The sequence below is a fragment of the Tauraco erythrolophus genome, chromosome 10 (genome assembly GCF_009769465.1).
Source record: "Tauraco erythrolophus isolate bTauEry1 chromosome 10, bTauEry1.pri, whole genome shotgun sequence".
In the NCBI taxonomy this organism is placed as follows: domain Eukaryota; kingdom Metazoa; phylum Chordata; class Aves; order Musophagiformes; family Musophagidae; genus Tauraco; species Tauraco erythrolophus.
In genome coordinates, this window is record NC_141474.1 from 28,480,768 (window position 1) to 28,502,598 (window position 21,831).

General features: G+C 43.0%; 1 protein-coding gene across 1 annotated transcript in view; it reads left to right on the forward strand.

Moving 5' to 3' along the window:
- The first annotated feature begins 7,490 nt into the window (after nt 1-7,490).
- Nucleotides 7,491-21,831, forward strand: part of RNF11 (ring finger protein 11) — a 31,744-nt gene continuing 17,403 nt past the window's right edge. The window contains exon 1 of the mRNA XM_086617287.1: nt 7,491-7,661. Within this exon, the coding sequence (XP_086473413.1) occupies nt 7,539-7,661 (123 nt within the window). The 5' untranslated portion in view covers nt 7,491-7,538. The remainder of the gene's footprint in view (nt 7,662-21,831) is intronic.

Below are 21,831 nucleotides of genomic sequence, written 5' to 3' on the forward strand. Positions count from 1 at the left end.
TAGGAATAGACTTACAATATCTTTTGCTGACTTGTTTCAGTTTGCGGGAAGTGTTTGCTTAATCAGTATGTGACTAGTTCTGCTAAAAAAAAGGCCTCTTTTCTCTTTTGTCAGGTAAGTAAGCTTAAACAATAGAGATTTCCATGTCTTATAGGAATCTTCACACAACCAAAATCAGGACAGACTAACTGGGATTGTACAACTACTTTCTTGTATCCTTCCTTCTGGCACTAGAGAAATCAGGAAGACTTAATTTATGATCATTCTTGTTTTCTGCATGATGTAGTTGTTTTCTAGAAATTTTTGCAGGAAGCACAGTATTCCATCAGACAACAGAAGTGATTGTGCATGCAAAGGCAAATACTGGTACAAACTTCCAGCCTGCTCGCCCTTGAAGAAGGGGGTGCACACACATGGATTATCCAAAAAGTAAAACTGACTCTTAAGAAGAGGAAACACTTCTGGTCAGATGGTAAAGTTAATTTTCCAAAGACTAACTCCTCCTTCAGTGCCAGAGGCAGCCATTCACAATCACCTAATACTTTTTGTAACAAAACTCCAGTGGTTCATCGTCACATTTTTTCTGTTCAGTCTCCAGCTAACTTGTCTTCTGCAATTCACCTAGCTAAGCTGTCACAAACGAGAGCTTCAACGGGAAGTGCAAAACAGTACCCTTCAGAATAATCATACGGGGAAGCATAAAATAAGAAAATCTGAGTAGGCAGGAATTACCCAGAGAAGGATAGTGAGTTGCATTGCACTATAAACTGGTCAATGATGTACTATGAAAAAGGAAACACACTAAGTTTGATAAATGGCATCTTTGCACGTACTAAGTAATATTCTCTTTACTCAACACTGAGGCTTTAACTGGAGTACTTTGTCCAGCTTACTGAAAAAGTGGATCAAAGAAATAGTCTGCAGGACAGTGAAATGAATGGGAGATTTACAAATCATGATCCATCAAGGAAAGACTGAAACAAAGCAGCATGTTAACAGTCTTCAGACATCTAAAATCACTGCAAAAATGCAGGCAGGACATGCAATAAAGAGTTTGACTTGTAGCAATCTTAGATTCAGAAAAAATTTTGAAATTGCAAGGGATTAGAACACAGTACGCACAGATGCCATTCAGTATCCAGAAAGTTTCAATAGTTTTGTCAAGAAATGAGAAAGACATAGGTGATCTTGGACTAGGACAGAGTTGTATGTCAGAAGATCACACTCCATAGGTTCTCATGAATCTTTCCATGCGTCATTTTATCACTTTGTTACTGCAGAAGACCTATAGCTACCTACAGGAAGAAAACAGAGATTTTAGGCTACAGGAAAAATGGTGAAAATCAGAAAAACAGGAAGACTTAGGAAAAGGTGAACAAGGGCTGCTCTAAGTAGTGCAGCAGAAAGCATATTCAACTTGAACAAATGATACACGCCCCAATTCTCTTTCAACAAGGAACCAGCATTTTGGATCCTGCCTTACTGTTGCAGTGAACTGAAGGCTCTGTGAAGAACAAAAAATCTCCAAGATGAAAGTCAAATTCAAATGAAACAATATCATGTTCAACTTCATATCCTTCATTAGTTGAGGTAATTTTGGCTTCTGGACCTGCTACTCCAAACATCTATCTTATCCCCACATCTTGGGCAGAATATCCCTGAACCCACAGTGATGGTATCTGATGACTAACACACTGGCCACTGGAGAACTCTGGATGGAGCTCACTCCTTGCAAATTCAGGAAGTATTTACACACAGTAAAAAGTGAAGAAAGACCAATCCTTCAATTCAAATTTAAAATTAAATAAAAATTATTTAAATTAAATTTAAATGTAAAAGAGTAGTTAAAACACAGATTTCCAGTTTTTGAGTGCCCACTACTTGTTGAACGCCAGCCCAGTCCCCAAGAGTCCCAAAGCCTGTCATGGGGATGTGTCAGCAAGTCACACTCCCACTCAAACACAATAGTTATCCTGCAGTAACTGTGATTCCTTAATATCCTGCTACTGGGAACTTCACCACACATTCTACTTACCCAATTTTTTACCCACTGCAGTGTTTTCTTACTGGCATTTTCTGGATGCCATTTCATATCCATTTCATATTGGATAAAAGGAAGAATGAGAATTAAAATAACACAGCAGTAATGCATCTGTTGGAAATCACTCGAGAGAAACGAAACAATATAAACCATGCTGGAACCTTTTAGGGTTATCTGTATATAATCTACCGCAGCTAAAACCATTCCTGAGTCATTTGACCCAATCTGCCTTTCAAAGCCTCCAGTAAGCAAGATTCCCAGGTTACCACTTCCAGTGCTAAACTACTTTTGCAGCTTGAAATAATTTCCTAATGTCAACCTTAAATCTCCTACTTCAAGGCCGTTATCTCTTGCCCTAGATCCACTGAACATAAAGAAAAATTTATTCCATCTCTCTGCAGAGAAACTTTTTACACTTTTGAAGATCATTACCGCTTTTCCCAACACTGTCCTTTTCTTTAGACTAAACAACCCCAATTCTTTCAGTTTCTCCTCTTAGATCACGTTTTCTAGGTCTCTCATCATTTTGAAGTTGAGACTGTGGCTATACATGGTACACTGAGAAAAGGGAAAACTGACTCCTACACAAAATTCACCATGAAGCTGGGTGACAGAAGGTTTATTTGAAGAGGTTACTTTGGTATGATGACTGTCTGCTTTGTTGTTTGTTTTTTTAATGCCAAAATACATGTCCTTTTTCTTCTCTATGACATACAGTGTAGGTGCCCCAGTGCACAGAGTAGGTGGGCATTACATTCCTGGGTGATAAAACATTTTGGATGTGGGAAAACCAGTTATTACGGAAGGCAATTTATTTATGCCAATAATGGAAAACATATCATTACCAAGATGGTATCTTTGAGACAAATTGATATAAGTGGTATTTGTGATACCAGGATAATTTAAGCAGAAGTTTAAGTAATTTTTAGAAACATGAGCAAAATGTTGCATCGCAAAGTGCATTTCAGGGAAATATATTAATTCCATAATTGCTTTCTAGTGCTGTGTTCACTCTCTCTTGGAAAACAATACACAATTGTAATATATACTGAGAAATGTCTATGGTTCAGCTAAAATCAACAGAAGTAAAAATAATCACATGCATTTTAGAAGGTGCTACATTCTTTATAACCAGATAAATTACCTCAGTCATTCTCATAATCAGATTCACATATATAATAGAAGCATGTAATTTACTGACATTCTCCAGAGGTATACAAGGCTTTTTTTTTTTTTCCAGAAAAAGCAAAATTGAAAATTGTAATGTGTCTTATTCACCAACATTACCTGAGTAAACAGCACTATCGCTGAACCTACAGGTACCATGGAATTGAAAGATTGTACTCAGAAGTTAACTGGGCTTCTGTGTATGAATTGAGAAAACAATCTTATCCAGAAGAACGATAAGACGTAATAAGAGATGATAAGTGCTGGGAAAACAAGCCTGAAGGAAGAAAAGGAAGTGAAAAAACTTTTCCATGCTGAGGACAGAAAAGGTCTTTCAAAAACTTTTGTTGAGCGTGACACATTAAACATACCCAAAACGTTGTCCAATAATAACATAACCACGGATTGTGTAAAATTAAGTCATCAAAGGGTCTTTTATCTATGAATTAGGCAATTTGTTATGTCAATTTTGCAGAGAAGCTATTAAAAAGAAAGACTTCTCACATTCTCAGTAGTTTTTAGATTTTTAACTCAAAAGAAAGGGATTTTTCAGTAAGATCGCTTATCATCTCTGGTTAGCTCATACAAGCCTTAAGAATACAGCATTATGTAACTTGTCCCCCTCATATCAAAAACCTCTAAAATAAAACATAAACATTCAATTGTTTGCATCCTTTAAAACTGTTTTTCATTAATTTCCATTTTGTTTTTAAAAATACATTTCACTTAGAAGATGGCAGCTGCCCAAAAACGATCAGAACAGACCTGTGTAGGACACTGTTGTATTGAGACTTACCAGAACATCAATCCTGTACACTTGACAAATTTCAGACTACCTCATTTCCATTCTGACAACAGATTATAGCCAACTGTTTAAATGTTTACAGGTAAATAAAAGTTTTGTGGACTTAGGATGCCAGTTATGTATTGGTATTAGTCTGGCAGAAGTTTTTGCATCTGCATTCATCTTTTCTACCAGTAGTATCTATGCAGCCCTAAACCATGACATGGCTCTTTCTTCCATCTATAGGATCATTTTAAGGCTCTAGAAAATCCAGTCTCATAATTACTTGTTCCTCAAACTAAGTGGGAGAAGTAACTGAAGCCACAGGTTAAATTGTCCTATGGTTCTGCTACAACAGGGAAAATCACATTGTCTCAGAAAAAAAGGACTGTATAAAACCTATTTGGGAGCCTCCAAATCTGTATGGAACAAGGACCTTCTACAGCATGAACAGCTCACAAATGGGGGCCTGTTTTGTTTTGGTCTATACTCCATTTGGTCCATAGCCACTTCCATCACTCTGCATGTGCAAGGATCACCCCTGTGCCTCTTTCCACAAAAGCAGATCCTTCTAAGCAGCCTCTGTACTTACAAACAGTATCTACAGAAAGCAGGTACGGTGAAGCCTGTCAGGTCTGTTCAATTTTCTGTAACTTAGTATTAAGAAATGGTGAAAACAGCTCACGTGCTGTCTAGAAAAGACTCCCATCAAATGGTTAATGAGCAATAAGGACAACCAACCTTTAGCTGCTTTCTTGTCCCCAAGCTGCAAAAGATCTGGTAGCAAAAGGAGTAGCCTCATAGTCACACCACAGCATACACAGGGATATTAAAAGACATTTGTGCATTCACGAACACAAGCATTTTTCCATTCTGCATCTCCTGGACTGCTGTACAACTTTTGAGCTGATGGTGCAGAGCTGTTATTAACCACTCACCTGACATAAACGGAGCGCATGGCCTAGAAAAACAAGTAGCTTAAACCACCCCTACTTCGAAGAACCCAGTAATGACTGTTAGTAGCTCTTTCTCTTTCAGAGATCTCATGGGTGCAGAGACTGTCGTGTTGCAAAGCCAAACGTGAACCGCTGCTTCCCCTTTGGTCTCTGTGAGTCCACCACAAAAAGTAGATCTCTTCTGGCATTTGGTAAGTCTTTATATTTTAAACAGAGGCCAGATTTGGAGCACCCTGTACCTACTAATGGGAAAGCTTTAACTGGGTTTAGAAGTTATTCCTTTTGGAGATCTGACTCAAGGTAAATAAAGGCAACATCTATATGGTGGGACCCCAGAGTATGTCCCAGCAGTGTCCTGACTGCGTATTATCAGGATGAGACCAGAGCCCCACATTTGCATGCTGGTTTCCAAAGAAAGGAAATCTTGGCACGCCAGCCAGCAGGGAGGCACCACATGTGCCCACAGGACCTCCACACTGTACAGGATCAGGATTGCAAGGCACAGCATGGGACACACCGGTGAGCTACATAGAGCTACACCGATGATGCAGGCTGAGAATAAACCATGAAATGACAGCTCAATAAGGAAATCTTTCGTGTTGCCAGTAATCTTGTTCCTGATGTTGTCACTGCACAACTGAAAATATCAGTAACAGAGCTGGAGTCTCACCAGCAGGTTCTCACAGCAGAACAGCTCTGACATTGCCTTAACCTTGAAATCACGACTGGGTGAGGCAGTGGTTCGCTGGATCCTCTCCAACAACTGCTTGCCTAATTCTCCTACTAAACCAAATCAAACATACTCATAAGATAAACATCCAAACGACCAAGTCATGTACAGCAGTCATTATTACTTACAGCAGCCCATTGCAAAGCCTCTCCGTCACACGCAACGCTCACAATTCCTGAACCATTTTTATTCTCAGTTCCTTAGAAAAGCCTAAACTGTGTTTGAACCCCACAAATGCCAGCAATAACTTTTCTATTGCTACAGATTTTACATTGGGGCTGTTTAGGTTATTCATTGATAAGCAGCAAAACAAAACCCTTAACAGTAATAAAATGAAATCTTCAAGAACGAACTCGCATGGATGAGGAGCAAAAAGTCTGTTCCCAGACTAAGAGGTCCACCACAGGACCTCTCAAATGCTGAAGTAAAGGTTGTAGAGCCAAATACATCTCACTCTGGGCAACTGGTTTGTCCAAGATACTTTGGCCTAAGATGGAAGCTCTAGTGCAAACCAGGACTGACATGGATCAGCAGAGAACTTGGTGGTAAAAAGTAGCCATGCTGTACTGCTTTAATGACCGTGCTTTCTACTGTAACAAAAGCGAATTTTTAAATGTATTCCATGGTCTGAATCTGAAAGCCTGGGAAGGGAACTGTCCCAGATGACAAAACTGGAGAGAACTCTTAAAGCATCATCCTGTAAAGGAAAAAAAGTGTCCTTCCTCTCTGTGTGGGTCTGTGCTAGCACGCAAACGCAGTGAAAGAGAAGCATTCACCCTCTTGAAATATGCATTTATCTGTACTTATATTCAAGCGTGAAGACATTTTTTATGAAGGAAAAAAAGGAGCTAAATGCACGGTTTAACTTGGTATCTGCTTAACACATAAAAAGCCTGAAGGCTACCTCGGGAGACACAGAAGTGATACAAAAAGTGCCCGTAGCTTTTTTTTGCTCCACATTCGGGGTTCATCGCCCTGCCCCTACAACTACAACCCTCGCCCACTCGAGTAACGCCAGCGCTAACACCAGAGGAACCCCCTTTCCCCCGTGACACACAGCCCGCGGGCGAACCCCACGCCGGGGCAGAATCCTCGGCCTCACGCAAACCTCCGCCGGCCAGGCGGGGTGGTGCGGGGGGCGCCAGCAGCCGCCCCGGAGGGGCTGGAACCCCGGTGCCAGCGGCCGGTCGCCGCCGCCCGCCCCTCCGCCGGTCCGGAGCAGCTCTTCCGCCCCAGCCGCGCCGCCATGCCCGGAAAACAAACAAACACAACGCGCTCCCGGGGGTGGAGCAAAGCGGCACCCACCATTTTGGGGGCCGGGGGGAGCCCGGCGCGCCGCAGGCGGCGGCAGCCGGACGGGGTCCCCTCCTGCCCACCTTCGCCTCGTCCCTCCGCGGGCGGGCAGGGCTGCCCCCGCCGCGGGGCCGGCGCCGGGCGCGGCGGAGCGGGGCCCTGCGGCGGCTAACCTGGCCCGGCGGGGAGGAGGGAGAGGAGGAGCCAGGGCGGCCCGTGCGACAAAGCCCAGTGCGCAGGGAGCTGGTGACCGGGAAGCAGATCAGCGGCGGGCTGCCGCGGGGCGGGCGGACCCCACCGGAGCGCGCTGCCCCACGCCGCCCCCCCGGGGGGTGGGAGGCCGGTCCTGCCGCCCCCCCCGGCGCGGGGGTCGGGGCGGCTGCGGAGCGAAGCGGGAGGCGGCCGGGCTGCTGCTAAGCCGCTTAGGGCCGGGGCTGGCATGAGCCTCCTCGGCGGGGCGGCTGCGGGCTGCGCGCTGCGGCGGGGAGGCTGAGGGCGCCGCGCCGCCGCCGGCGGGGGCTGGCGGTCCGTCTGTGAGGAGGAGTCGGCGGCGGAGCGGCGGGGAAGATGGGGAACTGCCTCAAGTCCCCCACCTCGGATGACATCTCGCTGCTCCACGAGTCCCAGTCGGACAGAGCCAGCTACGGGGACGGGGCTGAGCCGGATCAGGAGCCGCCGCCGCCATATCAGGTAGGGGAGGGGGCGGGGAGCGCTTCGGCGGAGAGCGGAGGCTGGAGGGGGACGGGAGGGAGCGGGGCGGGCAGCGGCGGGGCCCTGGGGAAGGGGCTGAGGAGAGGGCCGCGGGGGGCAGCCGCCAGGCCGCTCGCCCTGAGGGCCGGGCCGGAGGCCGCCGCTGACCACCCCCCCGCCCGCCGCCGCCGCTCCTGCGCTGGACGGCCGCCCGAACCTCTCCCTTTCCGTACCGGGAGGGGAGCCGCTTTGTCTCTTCCAGTCTCACGGCTCGGGCCTCTCGGCAACCGGGAGGCGAGGTTCCGGCAGCGGTTGCCCGGTGGGGAGCGTCGGGCGGGCCGGGCCCTGCTGGGGCGGGCGGATGAGGGGATCGGTGCCGTTGCCGGGCGGGGGGCGGCCGCCGGGTCCCGGAGGAGGATGAGGAGGATGAGGAGGAGGAGGGCAGGCGCTGGCCGTCCGGCCGGTGCCGCGTCCTTTGTTGCTGCCTGCGGTGACATCACCGTCTGGCGTTGCGCTGCTCGGGTGACGCTCCGGGACGGGGACCGCGGGCGCGTGCACTGCCCGGGCTTTGTCCGGGCGCGTCCACCATCGCCCCCGGCTCCGCTCCCCTATTTTTAGCAGCGTCTGATCCCCAGTAAGTAACTTCCCCGGCGCAGCGGATCCGATTTCCCTCGGTCGTGCGGGGCACCAGCAGGGAAGTGTTTCCCATTGTTGGGATTTTTCTGTCTCTGAGAGGATCTGTTCATTTACGTCTTGATGACGAATCGAGGTGGGGGGAAAGGCCGGGTGTTGTCTTTTATCGCGTTCCTCGCAGCGGAGGATAACGCTGATGGAGAGCGGTGATGGCGTTGATAGGAAAGCCCTGCGCTTGGCCGCGGCTCGGAGCGATGGCCGCGGGAAGGGGAAGCTGAACTTGGGGTTGCACTTGTCTGCTCCGTGGGATCTCCGTCCCCATGTACAGAAATGCATATTGCCCTAAACAAGCCACCTACAGTAAACAGTTGTACAGCACTAAAAAATGGGGGGGGGGATAAAAAAAACCTTTCCCAGTGGTATGACTGCACATTTTATTCAAGTTTTAAAAGTATTTTCCTATCTGAAGTGATGGGATATGTCCCAGAGAAACCTCTAGAAATGCCAGTTGAGACACAAATTCTGGAGGGTGACTTGAGAACTCTCTGTTTTCTAGGATGGGAGTCATTCAGTAGTTGTAGACCTTGACATATAATTAAAAAAATTGCAGGAAGTATTTAGCCGGGCCGACACGTGAGGTACAAATGCTTTAATAAGTTCAAGAATTACAGCCCTGATAGGAAGCCCCTTAAGTGTTGAAGAGAAGCCCCATACCAGCAGCCCTTGCTGGTGCAGTGAAGCAGCACTGGTAAGGCTTGGCCATGTGTAGCTGTTCATTTTGTTTGGGTGCAAAAGCTTAATATTAGAATAAGTTTCCTGAAGTAGGGATTTTTTTTTTCTGACTTCTAAACTGTGTCTGCTGAAGTCCAATAAATAGCAAGTGCTTCTTGGCAGAGTAAGCTTTTAAAGGTTGTGTTGTTCTAAGTTAAGCCCGAATTGTCCATGCGGTTCAGGAATGCATTGTATTTTTGTCAAATCAAAATATAAAGTTTGACTGTCTGTGCTATTGCATTTACTTCTGTGATTTCTAGGAAGGCTTGTGAAGGTTTTTTTTTTTCCCCCCCTTCGAAAACAACCTGTTAGCTCTTGCGAGAGTCACTAATCAAGTACACCCGTAGTGCAGGCCTTCTTATGTGGATCTCAGTGTGGATAGGTACTTTTCCACTGTCACTGCTTTTTTACATTATTTTTTCTTGATGAAGCACTTCTTGTTTTCTCAGTCAACCATCCACACTTATAAACAGCAGACAGTAAAATTAATGAACTTACAGATGTCTGTTACTGAGTAAGTGTATTCATAGCAAAACTTCCCTCGCTTGAATAAAGCTGTGTAGCATTGGTTGGTGTGCCCACAGGCGCTTGGCTGTCTTGAATGTCGCTGGCTGTTCTGAATGCCCCTCCACTGATCCTAGAAATTCCTAAAGTTTCACCTTAAGGTAGCATTTTGTGTCTCGTATAGGTAAAATTCAAAGCTACTCTTTCCACAGATTTTGAACCACAATGGTTGGTGTTTTTTGTTTGTGTGTTTTTTTTTTTTTTTTTTTAAAAAGGCCTTACCTACAATATTGTGCAGCATTTCATGTGCTTTGAGGTTGAGGGCATTTACAATTTTGAATTGTTTTGGGTTTAGAAGATGCACAAGACAGACTCCAAAGGTGAAGAATTCTTTATACTTTGTTATTGCTGTTGTGCTTAGGTCATTCTCTCATTTTAACTTTCAAGTGACAGCTTGGATTCACTGTTACAAATGGGAATTTAGGAGTTTTGTCCTTGTGTGTGATAATTACTTCTTTCATGGTATCTTAACTAGAATTAGAGTGTATGTGAGTTTGAAAACTAGTTTGGGTCAAATAGCAGTGTGTGCAAGAAACTAGGAGATGAACAATTTAAGTTCTAAGCACTAAGGAATTTCAGCTGTAAAATAGACGTATTTTAAACGAAAATAAAATCTGATATGTTTGCAGCAATGATGTGTCAACTTCCTGAATAGATCTTGCAAGTTATGCAAAGTAGGAGAAGGAAGCTTGTTGGGTGAAGATACACAGTTGTAGAAAATGACTTCATGTCTCTTGTCAAAATAATATAGAAGTTAGTTACATTTAAAATACTCTTTTGTCTTCTGACAGGATTGTGCCATGGGCATCCATATGGGAATATCGTTAAGCCATAATTTTTATTTAGCTATTTATTTCTAACTGCAAAATGTGTCCCCAGTAGTCGTTTCAGTGTTGCATGCCAAATTTCTTTTATCAGTGAGTTCTTTTGAACCGTCTGTGTGAAATTCCTGCTTCCAAAAATGAAATTGAAAATTGGATTGGCAGTATAGACACATGGAGTAACGGGAACTATAACTTTCATGCAGAGGCTGTGCATATACCTGTCTCTTCTCTCAGTTTCTGTGGCAGTACGTGTTATAAGCTACAGCAGAAAGGCTTCAGAGAGGAAGCACCTTTTTAAACAGGTACCTGAGTTAGTGAGAAAGTCGTCCATTAAAGCATCAGACATTTTCCGGTGCATCAAGCTTAACAGCTAGCATGGGAAATAATTAAAACACACCAAAAAAAATAGTGTGTTTGGTGGGGGGAGAGGAAGTGATTTCAAGAGTGGACCAACATTTTCATAGACAGATGCTAATTTTGGGTGCCTCCATTTTAGAACCCTGAGATTACAACTGTTTTTCTAAGTGCTAAGCACATGCAACTCCATTTTTAACCAGTGAATCTATGATTAAGAAGGAGTTAGCTTTGGTTTTGTTTTTTCTCAAGTCCTCAAAATTGAGTATGCTTTCAAGTTTGTTTTCCTTTTCTGTGTATGACTTCTTCACCATCTGTTGGCAATATGCCTTCTGCTGTTTTTCTGTACAAGTTCACTGTTTTTTCTAGTTTCTCTTACTTCTAGTAGTTCTTCTCAGAGACTTTATTTTGCAGAACAGATGTGCCCCTCTTCTTAATTTGTCTCCTATTTCTGTTCTCAAATAGTTCCTTAATAGTCGCAAGAAGTAATTTTCCAGTTTATTAAACTTTGAAATTTTACACAGTGAAGTACAGAATACTTTACATCTTTTCTCCCTGACTTTCTAAAAAATACTACTGTGGACAAAATACACTGCAGTTTCTAAAAAAGGTGTATACGGCTTGCTAATTTAATAAGCTGAAAGCATGACAAATAAGCACAAGTTCTTGGTATTGATACTGAAATCATAAAAGCATGCTTGATATGCTGATGTGGCAGATAAAGGGGTAAAATTTTTTGTTAGTCTACCTGAAGAGACCCAAAGTGTGCCCTGGTACTCGGAACCACCCTATGTTGTCTTACAGGCCCAGATAAAATGTGTCAGTGGATCGAGGGGATTTTTTTTTTTAAGGGATTAATTTAAAACCGTATGACCTGGATGCTCCTTCGATTAGGCTGTAGGCACAAAATGAGATGAGAAAACACAAACATGAGCTTAACCCAATGTCGTGCTCCCACAATCTTCCAAAAGCTGTTGGGGACGGCAGGTTTTGAAAGTGCAATTTAGGATGTCTCATGGCTTCTCTTAAATTGAGGTTGTTGCAATAGCTGCCTTGGGCCTCCTCTGTTAACTGAGCGTCACCTGTACGCATGGTACCCTTGTCCCCATCCAGCTGTCGTGTCGTGCTTCATTCCTACATCCCTAGTAAGTCACTCACTGGGATCCCCTCAGTCTCAGCGCAGCGCAGTGGGTGCAGCCCTGGAGTGTTGCTTATCCAAGATGCTGAAGAAGTCTCCAGTTTGAACAGTCGGAAAATTTTCTTGAAATTGTCCACTGCTTTTCTGTGTGAAACTTGCTCCTGTGGGTGCATGCGTTGAATGTATTTTGCTCAACAGAGAAACAAAGCTTTTATTATGCTCTTATCATGACTAAAGTAATATATTACATTGGTGTTCTGATGTCTTTTCGAAGGCATGGTGATTTATATAGTTAAAAATTGCAAACCAAATTAATTCTGATTTAGGAGTCGCACCCATTTATAGAAACATCCATACAAAATTCTCTTGGGCTGTGAATGAGATGATATATCATTTGTGATTGCGTGTATTGTTCAAGAAGGGAGACTATGGTAGTATAACGTGTTGTGATTTAACATTGAGTGGTTGTACAAAGCTAGAACTGCTGGTATATGTTGGAACAGCATAAGAGGAGGAAAGATGTGATGGGAAAACATTACATACAGAAAGCTATCCGTGGAAAAAAAGCAAACCAACTAGTAAGTTTACTTTCATGTGAGAGAGAGGAGTATATTTAAAAAATGCCTTTAAAAATGCAGGTCTTGCCCGTTTCTCTGCTTGTCATCCACATCTCGGTGATGACGTATGTGAATTACAGTTGCGTTTGTGGACGTGAACTGAAATACCGCTCCAGTCCACAGTTCCTCAGTCTGGTGGAAACTTCAAAGGGCTTCAAACAAGCGTGTCTCTTTGTTGGTGTGTTGCTGGCTGTTGCCTTCTGGCAGTGGTGCCCTAGGTGGAGATCAGCTTCAAGAGAGAAACTGATGGAGGAGCTGAAGCTGAGTGTTTGCTGCATGGATATGAAATGGTAGAGTAAGCTGGTGATGTTTTCTGTTTATGTCTTTTCAAGAGTATGGTTGCTTACGCTACCTTATACAACTCATTCTCAGAAATGAACAAGTGCTGTAGTAATATTCTGGAATAATATCTGTAACTATGAAAGACCAAGCACAAAGTGATAAAGTCACTCCTGATAAATAGTTATGATACATTTTAGACAGCTGCGTTCAGAAGATCTGTAAGCCCTCCATGTCTTATGGTGTGGTTCAGGTAAATTACTTCTATGTGCAAAGCAATAATAAACCTTTTTTTTTTTAACATCTTTATAAGGATATACAGTTAATTTATCCAGACAGTAATGAAATACATGTGTTATGAACTTCATTTTAATTGCATTCAGGATTATTTGCTTAGTGAACAATATGCCATAACACTTCTTACTCCTTCCACATCTGAAGAACTTAGCAGGTTGTCTAGAGGATTGTATTGCTGGTAATCAGTGCTAGATGGAAAGTTTCCGGAGGGTGCTAAATCTAACTTTCTTTCTAGATAACAGTTAGAAAAAAACTGTGCACCTGTATTTCCTGTCTTAATGCATAGTGGTTTCAGCGTAGCCTGCCAGGCTGGCTGATTGGTGCTGTCTTCCATTTTGCTAGTGAAAAAAAACGAGGGGGTAGGAGGAGAAGACAGAGGAAGGCAAACCTGGAAATAAAGGATACCAGATGGTATCACAGAATTAGGTAACTTTACTCTTGAAAATACCCATTCATAAACTGTTTTTAATGAGTATTTTGATGAATATTGACTGAATATTGTAATTCTTTGCCTGCTTAAAGTAGATTTTTAACTCAAATTGGTTATAAATATGTGTTAGACATGGCTAGAGGAAATGGGAGGTGTATGCTGATGTTTGAGTTCTCTGTGTTATTAGCTTTCTATTATGAAAATTCAAATCGGTTTCTAGACTCACTGTTGTTGAGTCGGCCATTGGTAAAGATCTGTTGCTGACCGTTCTGGCCAGAAGAGTTGTCAAGAGGAATTTGGAAAAGAAGACAATGTGTTTATGATTGCATTTGATGGAGTACTGCTTACTATTTTACATCAATTTCTGCAAGAGATGTCTTACGTGGTATCGAGATGCTGTACAAGGTCCATCCCTGTCTTCCCATGTCCTTGTTGATCACTTCAACAGAGGAAAGAAGCTTGGTTCAGAGAACGCTTCTGCAGACCCCGGTAATGGTTGCAGTCAACCTGGTTCTGGAACGTAAGATAAAGAAACTAAAAATAGCACCACTTGCTTGTGATAGACTTGTGTCTTCCAGTCTTTGTGCTCGTCCTTGTTATTGCCTCCCCGTAGTCACACAAAGGAAAACGTATTTATATTTTGAAGAGGGCAATGGTCTGTGGAATAGACTAAAGCAGATCGGCCATGACTTTTCTATGAGCTAATGAAACAGTTCGTAAGAGACCAAAGAATTACAAAATGAGCAGGTTCTTAGGGATGTTGTGGCTGAATAAAACCTCTTCAGGGGAAGAAGCTGAAGAGCTTTGACTCTAAAAGGCAATGCAAGCCTCACTGTTGATTTAGACTGCAAGAAAAATTTGCCTTGATGTTGTGAAGGTCTCAGAAGCGAAGACGTGTCTTGCTTCCTGAAGGCAGGATGTGTTTTTGTAAAAGACGCTATCTTGTCGTTCTGCCAGCCTCTTGGGGGGCAGCCGCAGCAGCGACCTGTCCCAGCAGAGCTAGAGTCATGTGTAGCGTCTTGCTGCGTAAAACCACACTGTAGACTTCAACCAAGAAATTCCCTCACCCCCAAAACTAAGAAAACCAAACCAAAATCCATAAAAAAAAAATAAAAATCACTCTAGCAGCCCTAGCATAAGCCATCATCATTCTTAGTTCAGTCTTCTGTTTAGTTTGTAACTTTTCGCATGTCACTTAATTGGTCTGTGCTTTAGTTTCCTCACTGTAAAACGAGGAGTAAAGGAGCAATAAAGTTTATCTTTAGTGCAGGCATGCTTATTAATTTAACTCGTATTCGTAAAGTGTTCCATGATAATTTGATTTTAATAAAATTATATTCCTCCATTATAAAATGAAGCTCTGCAGCAATTTATGACAAACCTGCTGCTTTATCAGAAGATCTGCTTAAAGCAATAGATAAGTCTCCTAAAATCTGTTTTGAAATCTGATAATTCAGCGTTCATTTGGCAACCTGTGTTCCAGATGCTCGATTGGTAGGAATGAAGAGGCCGTGGAGATGGTAATAAGAAATCTTCTGTAATCAGGATGATGAATCTTTGTTATGCTGGGAAATTGTGCATTCTTTCAGGCAAGCCAACCCAAACAAGCAATACCACCCTCCCCAAAATCTAGGACCACCATGTGTTTAGGGAAGCTCTTACGTTTCCTGTATGTACCACTGGTTCATTTCTGTGATCAGCAGCTGTTGCTGGTCATGCATCTGGACTTCAGTTTCCGAACCACGGAAAATAAACTAGTTTTATGTTTTGAAGAGATAATGATCTGTGGAACGGGCTAAAGCAAATCAACTGTGACTTTCCTATGAACTAATGAAACAATTTCCAAGAGACCAACGAGTTATAGAGTGGTTGTTTTATTTACCAGTCCTTCATAGGAATCTGCCGGCCGCTCTGTTTCTCATCAGTGAAGAAGAAAGTCAGAATGCTTGTGGCATAAAAGCTGCTGGGCCGCGATCCACGCGCAGTGACACGGACAAACAGCAGATGCGTGCAGCAACTGGAGGAGGAGATAAAAGAACAGTCCTTTCAACCGCAGTTGCGTCAGCCAAATCACAACCAGCTGGTTTATTGCATCGGGCATTTCTGCTGATCCACCAGAACGCTTACGCATGCTCTCTGCTTCGCGCACGTGCGCGCACGCATACCATCGTATCAAAGGCTGGGCTGATTTCTGAGCCTTCTCATCCTGCCTCTGTTTTTAGCTGCTGGTTTAGTTTAGGGATGATGCAGACCTGAGGTGCCTGGGGGAGGACTGAAACTGTGGGAGGAATAAGAGAAACTGTGACTCAGGAAATTCAGTTCCTCCCTTAGCCCCAGCATGCAGCGATGAATGTGCAGACTATTATGCCTGTAGTACCGAAACCTGTTTCCCTTGATTGTACTTTTTGGTCACTGGAGAGGCCTCTGTGTCTTCTCGTCTGTTTTTTTCCTCACTTGGAGCAATTTGTGTTTCTGGAGGCATAGTTCAGAAGTGGTCCTTGTATGTAGTTCACCGAACACCAAGGCCAAACGCCCATGCAGGGACAATCTCATCCTCAATTAAAGACAAATCTCAGCTGGCTGACAATGCTGAGTTTTGCAGAGCTTGGGATTGTAGCTAGCCCAAGTGCCATTAGAGTTTGGACTGCTAAGAGAGGTCCTAGAAGCATCAAGAAAACACCTGGTTTATGACTAATAAAATTAAATGAAGCCACGTGAATATCCAGTGGTAAGCAAAAAATCATTCCGTCAGGACTGGTTTGGACAAAAGCAAGGAATCTGCTATCCTGCAGGCACAATTAAAACCATTACATTTACCAAATACTGCCAGTTTCTAATCTTTGTCATGGCAAAACTGCTTTAAAAGAAAAACGTCAGAGTAGAATATAACCGAGAAATATATCTGTAACGTAGCTATATATACTTGGACAGTAGTTGTGCAGAGGCTGTAAAGTTTCCCTGTAGTCTTCTCCACAATCACTCTGTATGGCTCTCCTGATGATTGGTGTACAAGCTCTAGCCAGAGGGAAATGGAGCAATATTTATCTGACTTTATTTATTCCCATAAGATGCATCTTGGTAGTGGGGGATACAAATCTCTTATGACTCAGTGTGTGAAGGTTGCAGAATTGGATGAGGCTGCGTGCTCGTGTCCTTTCTGTTTCAGAGCTGCGGGAGACTTATCTAAGAGATCAAAGTGCATCAGATTCCATTATTTCGGTATCTATGGGACAGTATAATGCATGACTACTCTGGGACGATGCCCGTGTCTGACTCTGATTCATCATTGTAATTAAACCCAGATGCAGAGTTTGTTCTGTGCACTGAACGTTAATCACAGCATTTAATTAACATGGTTGTCGAAATCTGTAATTCGGACATAGTATAATTTTGCACTATAGATTAAGACCAGTATTTATTTTGCCTGAATAAATTAATTTTATTTAAAGCTCAGAAAGAGAAGGGATTGCTCTCAGGTTTTGAGCAAACAGGTGTGAGCACTGCTCGGCTACAGATCTACCAAACTGCTGAACTGGTTTGGTCTGTACTGTTGCTTAACAGAAAGCAGTTAACTGCTGTATTCAGTGGAAACTGTATAAAAAGCTCAGATCAGCAAACTAATGCTCTAACTAAACAGATTTAGTTAAGGCACTGAAATTAATATTTTAACACCTGTAGACTTTATGTTATACTCTATAATAGTACTTGCTTAATTGCCATTGCCAGTTTCTGATGTTTTGGGATTTCTCTTGTTTATTTTCTGTTAAGGTATTATGACTTGTATTGCAGTTGCATCCATATATCTTCAATTTAGCTTATGAACTATGACTTAGTCATTGCTTCAGTGTCTGCTTCACAGAGTTCTGTAAGGTTATATTTATGTATTTGGAGACCTTGAGGCAGTTGCAGGTTGTCCAGTGGAGAGTAGCATCCTTGAAAGTATATTGCCCTCCTTTGAAGGAAACAGTATGACTTTTAAAATTCAAGCGAAAATACTTAATTTAAATTAACTTTTAATTCTTTTCTAGGTTAGTGCTTTCTTATGTCTTAGTTCCTGGGTCTCTGAGGCTCTATGCACTGTTTTTGCAGTGCTCACAAGAGCTGATAAAATCCATTCTGTAGTCACTAAACTGAGAATACAGGTCTATACCTCTACTTGACAATTTTTAGGGATCTACAAATTGGAAACTAGTAAGAAGCACTGCACAGGTGGTGTTACTCAAAGGTCAGTTGTGAGCCAAGAAAACTCTGCTTGCCCTGATAGAGGCATACCCCTTTAGCTAATGGCATCCACGTGATGCTGCAGTGGCGGTGATGGCCGGGTACCCACCAGCAGCTGGACTGAGTGAGATGGTGGCCTTTGGCCCAAACCTGAGCGAGATGCTCCGTTATTGTCCCACTCCGCCCTCGATTGGATGAGGTGGTGTGATAATCCATTGGAATGGATTCATATGGTAACTCATTTGGAGCTCGGCCGAGTTGTATATAATCCTTCCAACCAGCCATCTACAAGAACCAAGAATGAGGTGCAAGGAGGAACTTTACCTTATGTCTGAGTTTAGACAAACTCTGGAATTTCTGAGAATTGAAGTCATATTTATTTTACTGTGTGGCTAAACTACTGAAAGTATGTTTACCAAAGGATGCCTATTCCTTTTGTAAATATAGTGAGTTTCTTGATTTACAGAAGATGGAGTCAGGTATTCAGAGGCACAATGTTTAATGACTAATTAGTTTTATTTTTAAAAATCCTTTAGTAAAGAAAAAAATACCATGCACACAAAATTTCATGCTCCAAGTAATCTTTATTTTCCTCTATAAACTGTATTCTTGTTCAATTAGTAACCTGTTTTTTCCTACCTCCCAAAAGAAGCAAGATGACCTAGATGTGGAGCTTCCTGGGGAGAAGTTCACTTCACCCTATATATAGCTCCTCCTGAAGCATCTTTGTGTAGCTGTCACCTACTCTGAGCTGATAAACTGAGAAAAGAGCTGTAGTTTTAGGCTGAGGTAGGAAAGGAAAGTGTTTTATCTTTCCTTTTTTTTTTTGGGAAGATCTGTTAAATACATCTTACACACATGCCACTGTCTGGATTCCAGCATGGTGAAGACCAGACTTCCAGACTCCCAGCTGCAACTTAAAGAACTTCATGTCTCTGCTCCTCCTCAATGTGCTGCAGCTGAATAATGACCAATTACCTCTTGGTTAATGAGTGAATTGGTTCGCACCTTTGTGCTGGCAGGAGTTTCTGCTGTGGACTCTGAGCGTGATATCCTGGGGTCAATGTGTTCTTCGCTCTGGTCGGATCACGCAAACGGAGATTCCTCCAAGAAGCACCGCTGGCGCGGTGGTATTTTTATTGGAAAGCAAAAACTGGGAAAACAGTAGTAACAACGTAACAGATGCTACCGAACAGGCTGTTGGTGTTGAGGGATGAGACAAATGTTTCCACCTCAGGGTAACGAGTCAAACAGGGAAGAGTCCTGTAGGCTGAGGGGGGATTTGTCCATCCGTTTGTCAGCGTAAGGTGTTTTTTAAAGTATAGGAGGGTTTATCTGAGTTGGTGCATCTGCAGCTTTTGACCGACGCCGAAGCAGAGCCTGGGGGGCTGTCTCTGTGTTCAGCGGGCCACGAGCCGAAACCGGGGCAAAAATGTGTTGTGCCTCGTGATCCACGTTGTGTGCGCCCGCGTTTCTGGTGCGAGGAGGTCTGGTCCAACCATCTGCTGCTGCCAAAAGGGATCGGTGTGCTTTTCCGTCCTGTTTTCCGCTTGCAGCCATGTGCTCTGCAGTTGCTTCGTGGTGGCTTTGGTGCTTCTCTGATCCCTCAGGGAGTCAGCTCGTACCCTTCAAGTGTCTGAAATGGGTTCTCTTGCTCTTGTTTTCCTTCTGTCAAGTTAGTGAACTGAACTGACTTCCTGGTGGAGATAGGATTCATCTCCACTCTCTGCCATCTATGTATTGCATTTTACTTTGTGGTGTCCCTGGAATGGTATAGAAGTGTTGGGTGTTAGATGTGTGCTATTACCAGCAAGTGTTACAGGAGTTTTGTTTTCTCTGTATTGCAATTAAGGATGTGCTCGGACTTAACTGCATACCAGAGCATGCACAGAATGAATATCTGATATTGGTTTGGGCATTGAGTGCATTTGGGAATGGTCTGTACATGAAATGCAGTCTATCGGTGCCATTTCTAACCTCAGTGGGGTGGTGATTTCAGTTGGAGGGATTTTGCTGCTTCAGGACAGATCTCTGATGTAGACAAAGCCTTAATTCTGGTTTTCTTAAATGTGATCTTTCTGATTCAAACCAAACAGCCAAAAAACCCAAAACCAAAGCCAACAAAACATAATAAAAGAATATAAATCTGTCTACCACAACCACCGTTAAAGACGCTTGAATGCTTTTCCTCACCCTTTTAGTTTTTTAAAGAAGCTTCGTTAATGTTACCTAACAGTTGATGAGGATATTTGGTGAGTACGGGAACGGGGGAAGACTTTCACAGCCTGTTCGTGTTGTGCAGCAGACTGTGATATCCCTTGGGACACAACTGACTACAGTAACATCATTCATCTGCGTTGCGGGGTGCCGCGCTGCCTCTTTCCTCGCACAGACCTTCCAGTTATGACTCCGTGGATGGTTTCCAAAGTCTGAACATAACTTGGCAAGCCTTGTTGCTGCTGTTAGGAGTTTCATTACCTTTGTGCATATGTATGCGAGGACTGCCAGAGTATGTGGCTTTTGAGACAACAGGGAGATTGTTTTATTGTTTAGAATTAATATATAAGTATGCAAGAGCAGGAGCTAAGCTGGTCACCTCAATTTGGCTGTCCTGCTTTACGTATTGTGACTTCTTATTCTCGTTTGGTGTCCCTCAGCAGAGGCCGCTAGTTTCCTCTTGAAGCCAGTCTTGTTTAAAGCAAATTGAGGGACAAAACCCTGTTTCAAGAAATAAACTTGAGAAGCAAATCTTGCTGCTTCTTCATGTGTCCACTTATGCACCATTGCCAACCCTTGTCATTTCTGTGGTAATGCCATGCTCTTACAAAGGTCGTTACCTTGTTCCAGCAACATAGTGCCTGTGTATCAACATAGTGCCGTGTTCCCATGCATGCTTGTTCACTGATGACCTTACGTTTTGCTTGCCACAGGCCAAATCCTTGCCAGTGGTGCAGCTGCCTGGTGCTACTCAAGCAGCACAAGTGGGTTTGTAAAGCTGGAGGTTCCAGAGTGTGCTAAAACTTCCAATGAGCATACGGTGGGCAGAATAAGCTTTATAAAGGTCTTTTTTTTTTTTTTTTCCCCAGCCCTGCCTGCACTCCTGCTTCTACCTGTAGATTGTGCTGCAGAAAACAGGGTTTGGCCAAGAACCTGTGTGCTTCTGTTGTAGGTGTTTCCCACCAGTGGGGCTATCGAAAACTCAGTGGAGATCAGACCAGAATTGCTAATGGAAAATGATTTTGTCAAAAAATTTCTTTTTGCACTTTTAAAGCTTTTGTTTTGTTTTAAACTTCCAGGTGGACGTGATGGTGTCTGTAGATACTTGATAGCTTCAACAAAACAAGGCTCAGGTTTAATGAGTGTTATCTTCTGTGTTTTATTTAAATTAGCTTTGAGTTAAATATGACAAGCATTATTGTTAGTTGTTACACTGCATCATAGATTATATTAATTTGGATAGTAGCCCTGTTTGGAGATTGCATATTAACAAGTGTGTGAATTGGACTGTTTTCTGCTGTCTGTGAACAAGGGGATATATGGATAGTTAAACATATGCTCAGTGATGTTATTTTCTGCAGATAATGTATGATTTTTGCAAGATGCTGGTCAAGCTTTGCCCTGCTATTCCTATTGGGAGCCTCTCTTGATCAACCGAGAACTAAGGCTCAAGAAGCTATTTCACAATTCAAGATTATTTATGACAAATTTACACCTGTTATTCTTCTACTGTACAGATCTTTAGTTTTTTTTTCTGATGTTTGTTCTCCTGTTTTCTTTAGAGATCAGACCTATATCTTTTTCAGCCTTTGTTTTTCTAGGCTAACGCGTCTATTTTAATTTTGATTGTTAGTGATGATATTCAAGCAACTTAGTTTTCCTGAAAAACAAAATCTGTCTCATCTATAGTCAGTAAAACTAAGTCAAAAACAAAACACAAAACCTAAACAACAACAAAAACCAAAACAAAAAAGAAAAAAGATCAAAACAGGGCATATTTTAAGTGATTGTGGGATTATTGATTGACGACTCGGTATTTTGCAGT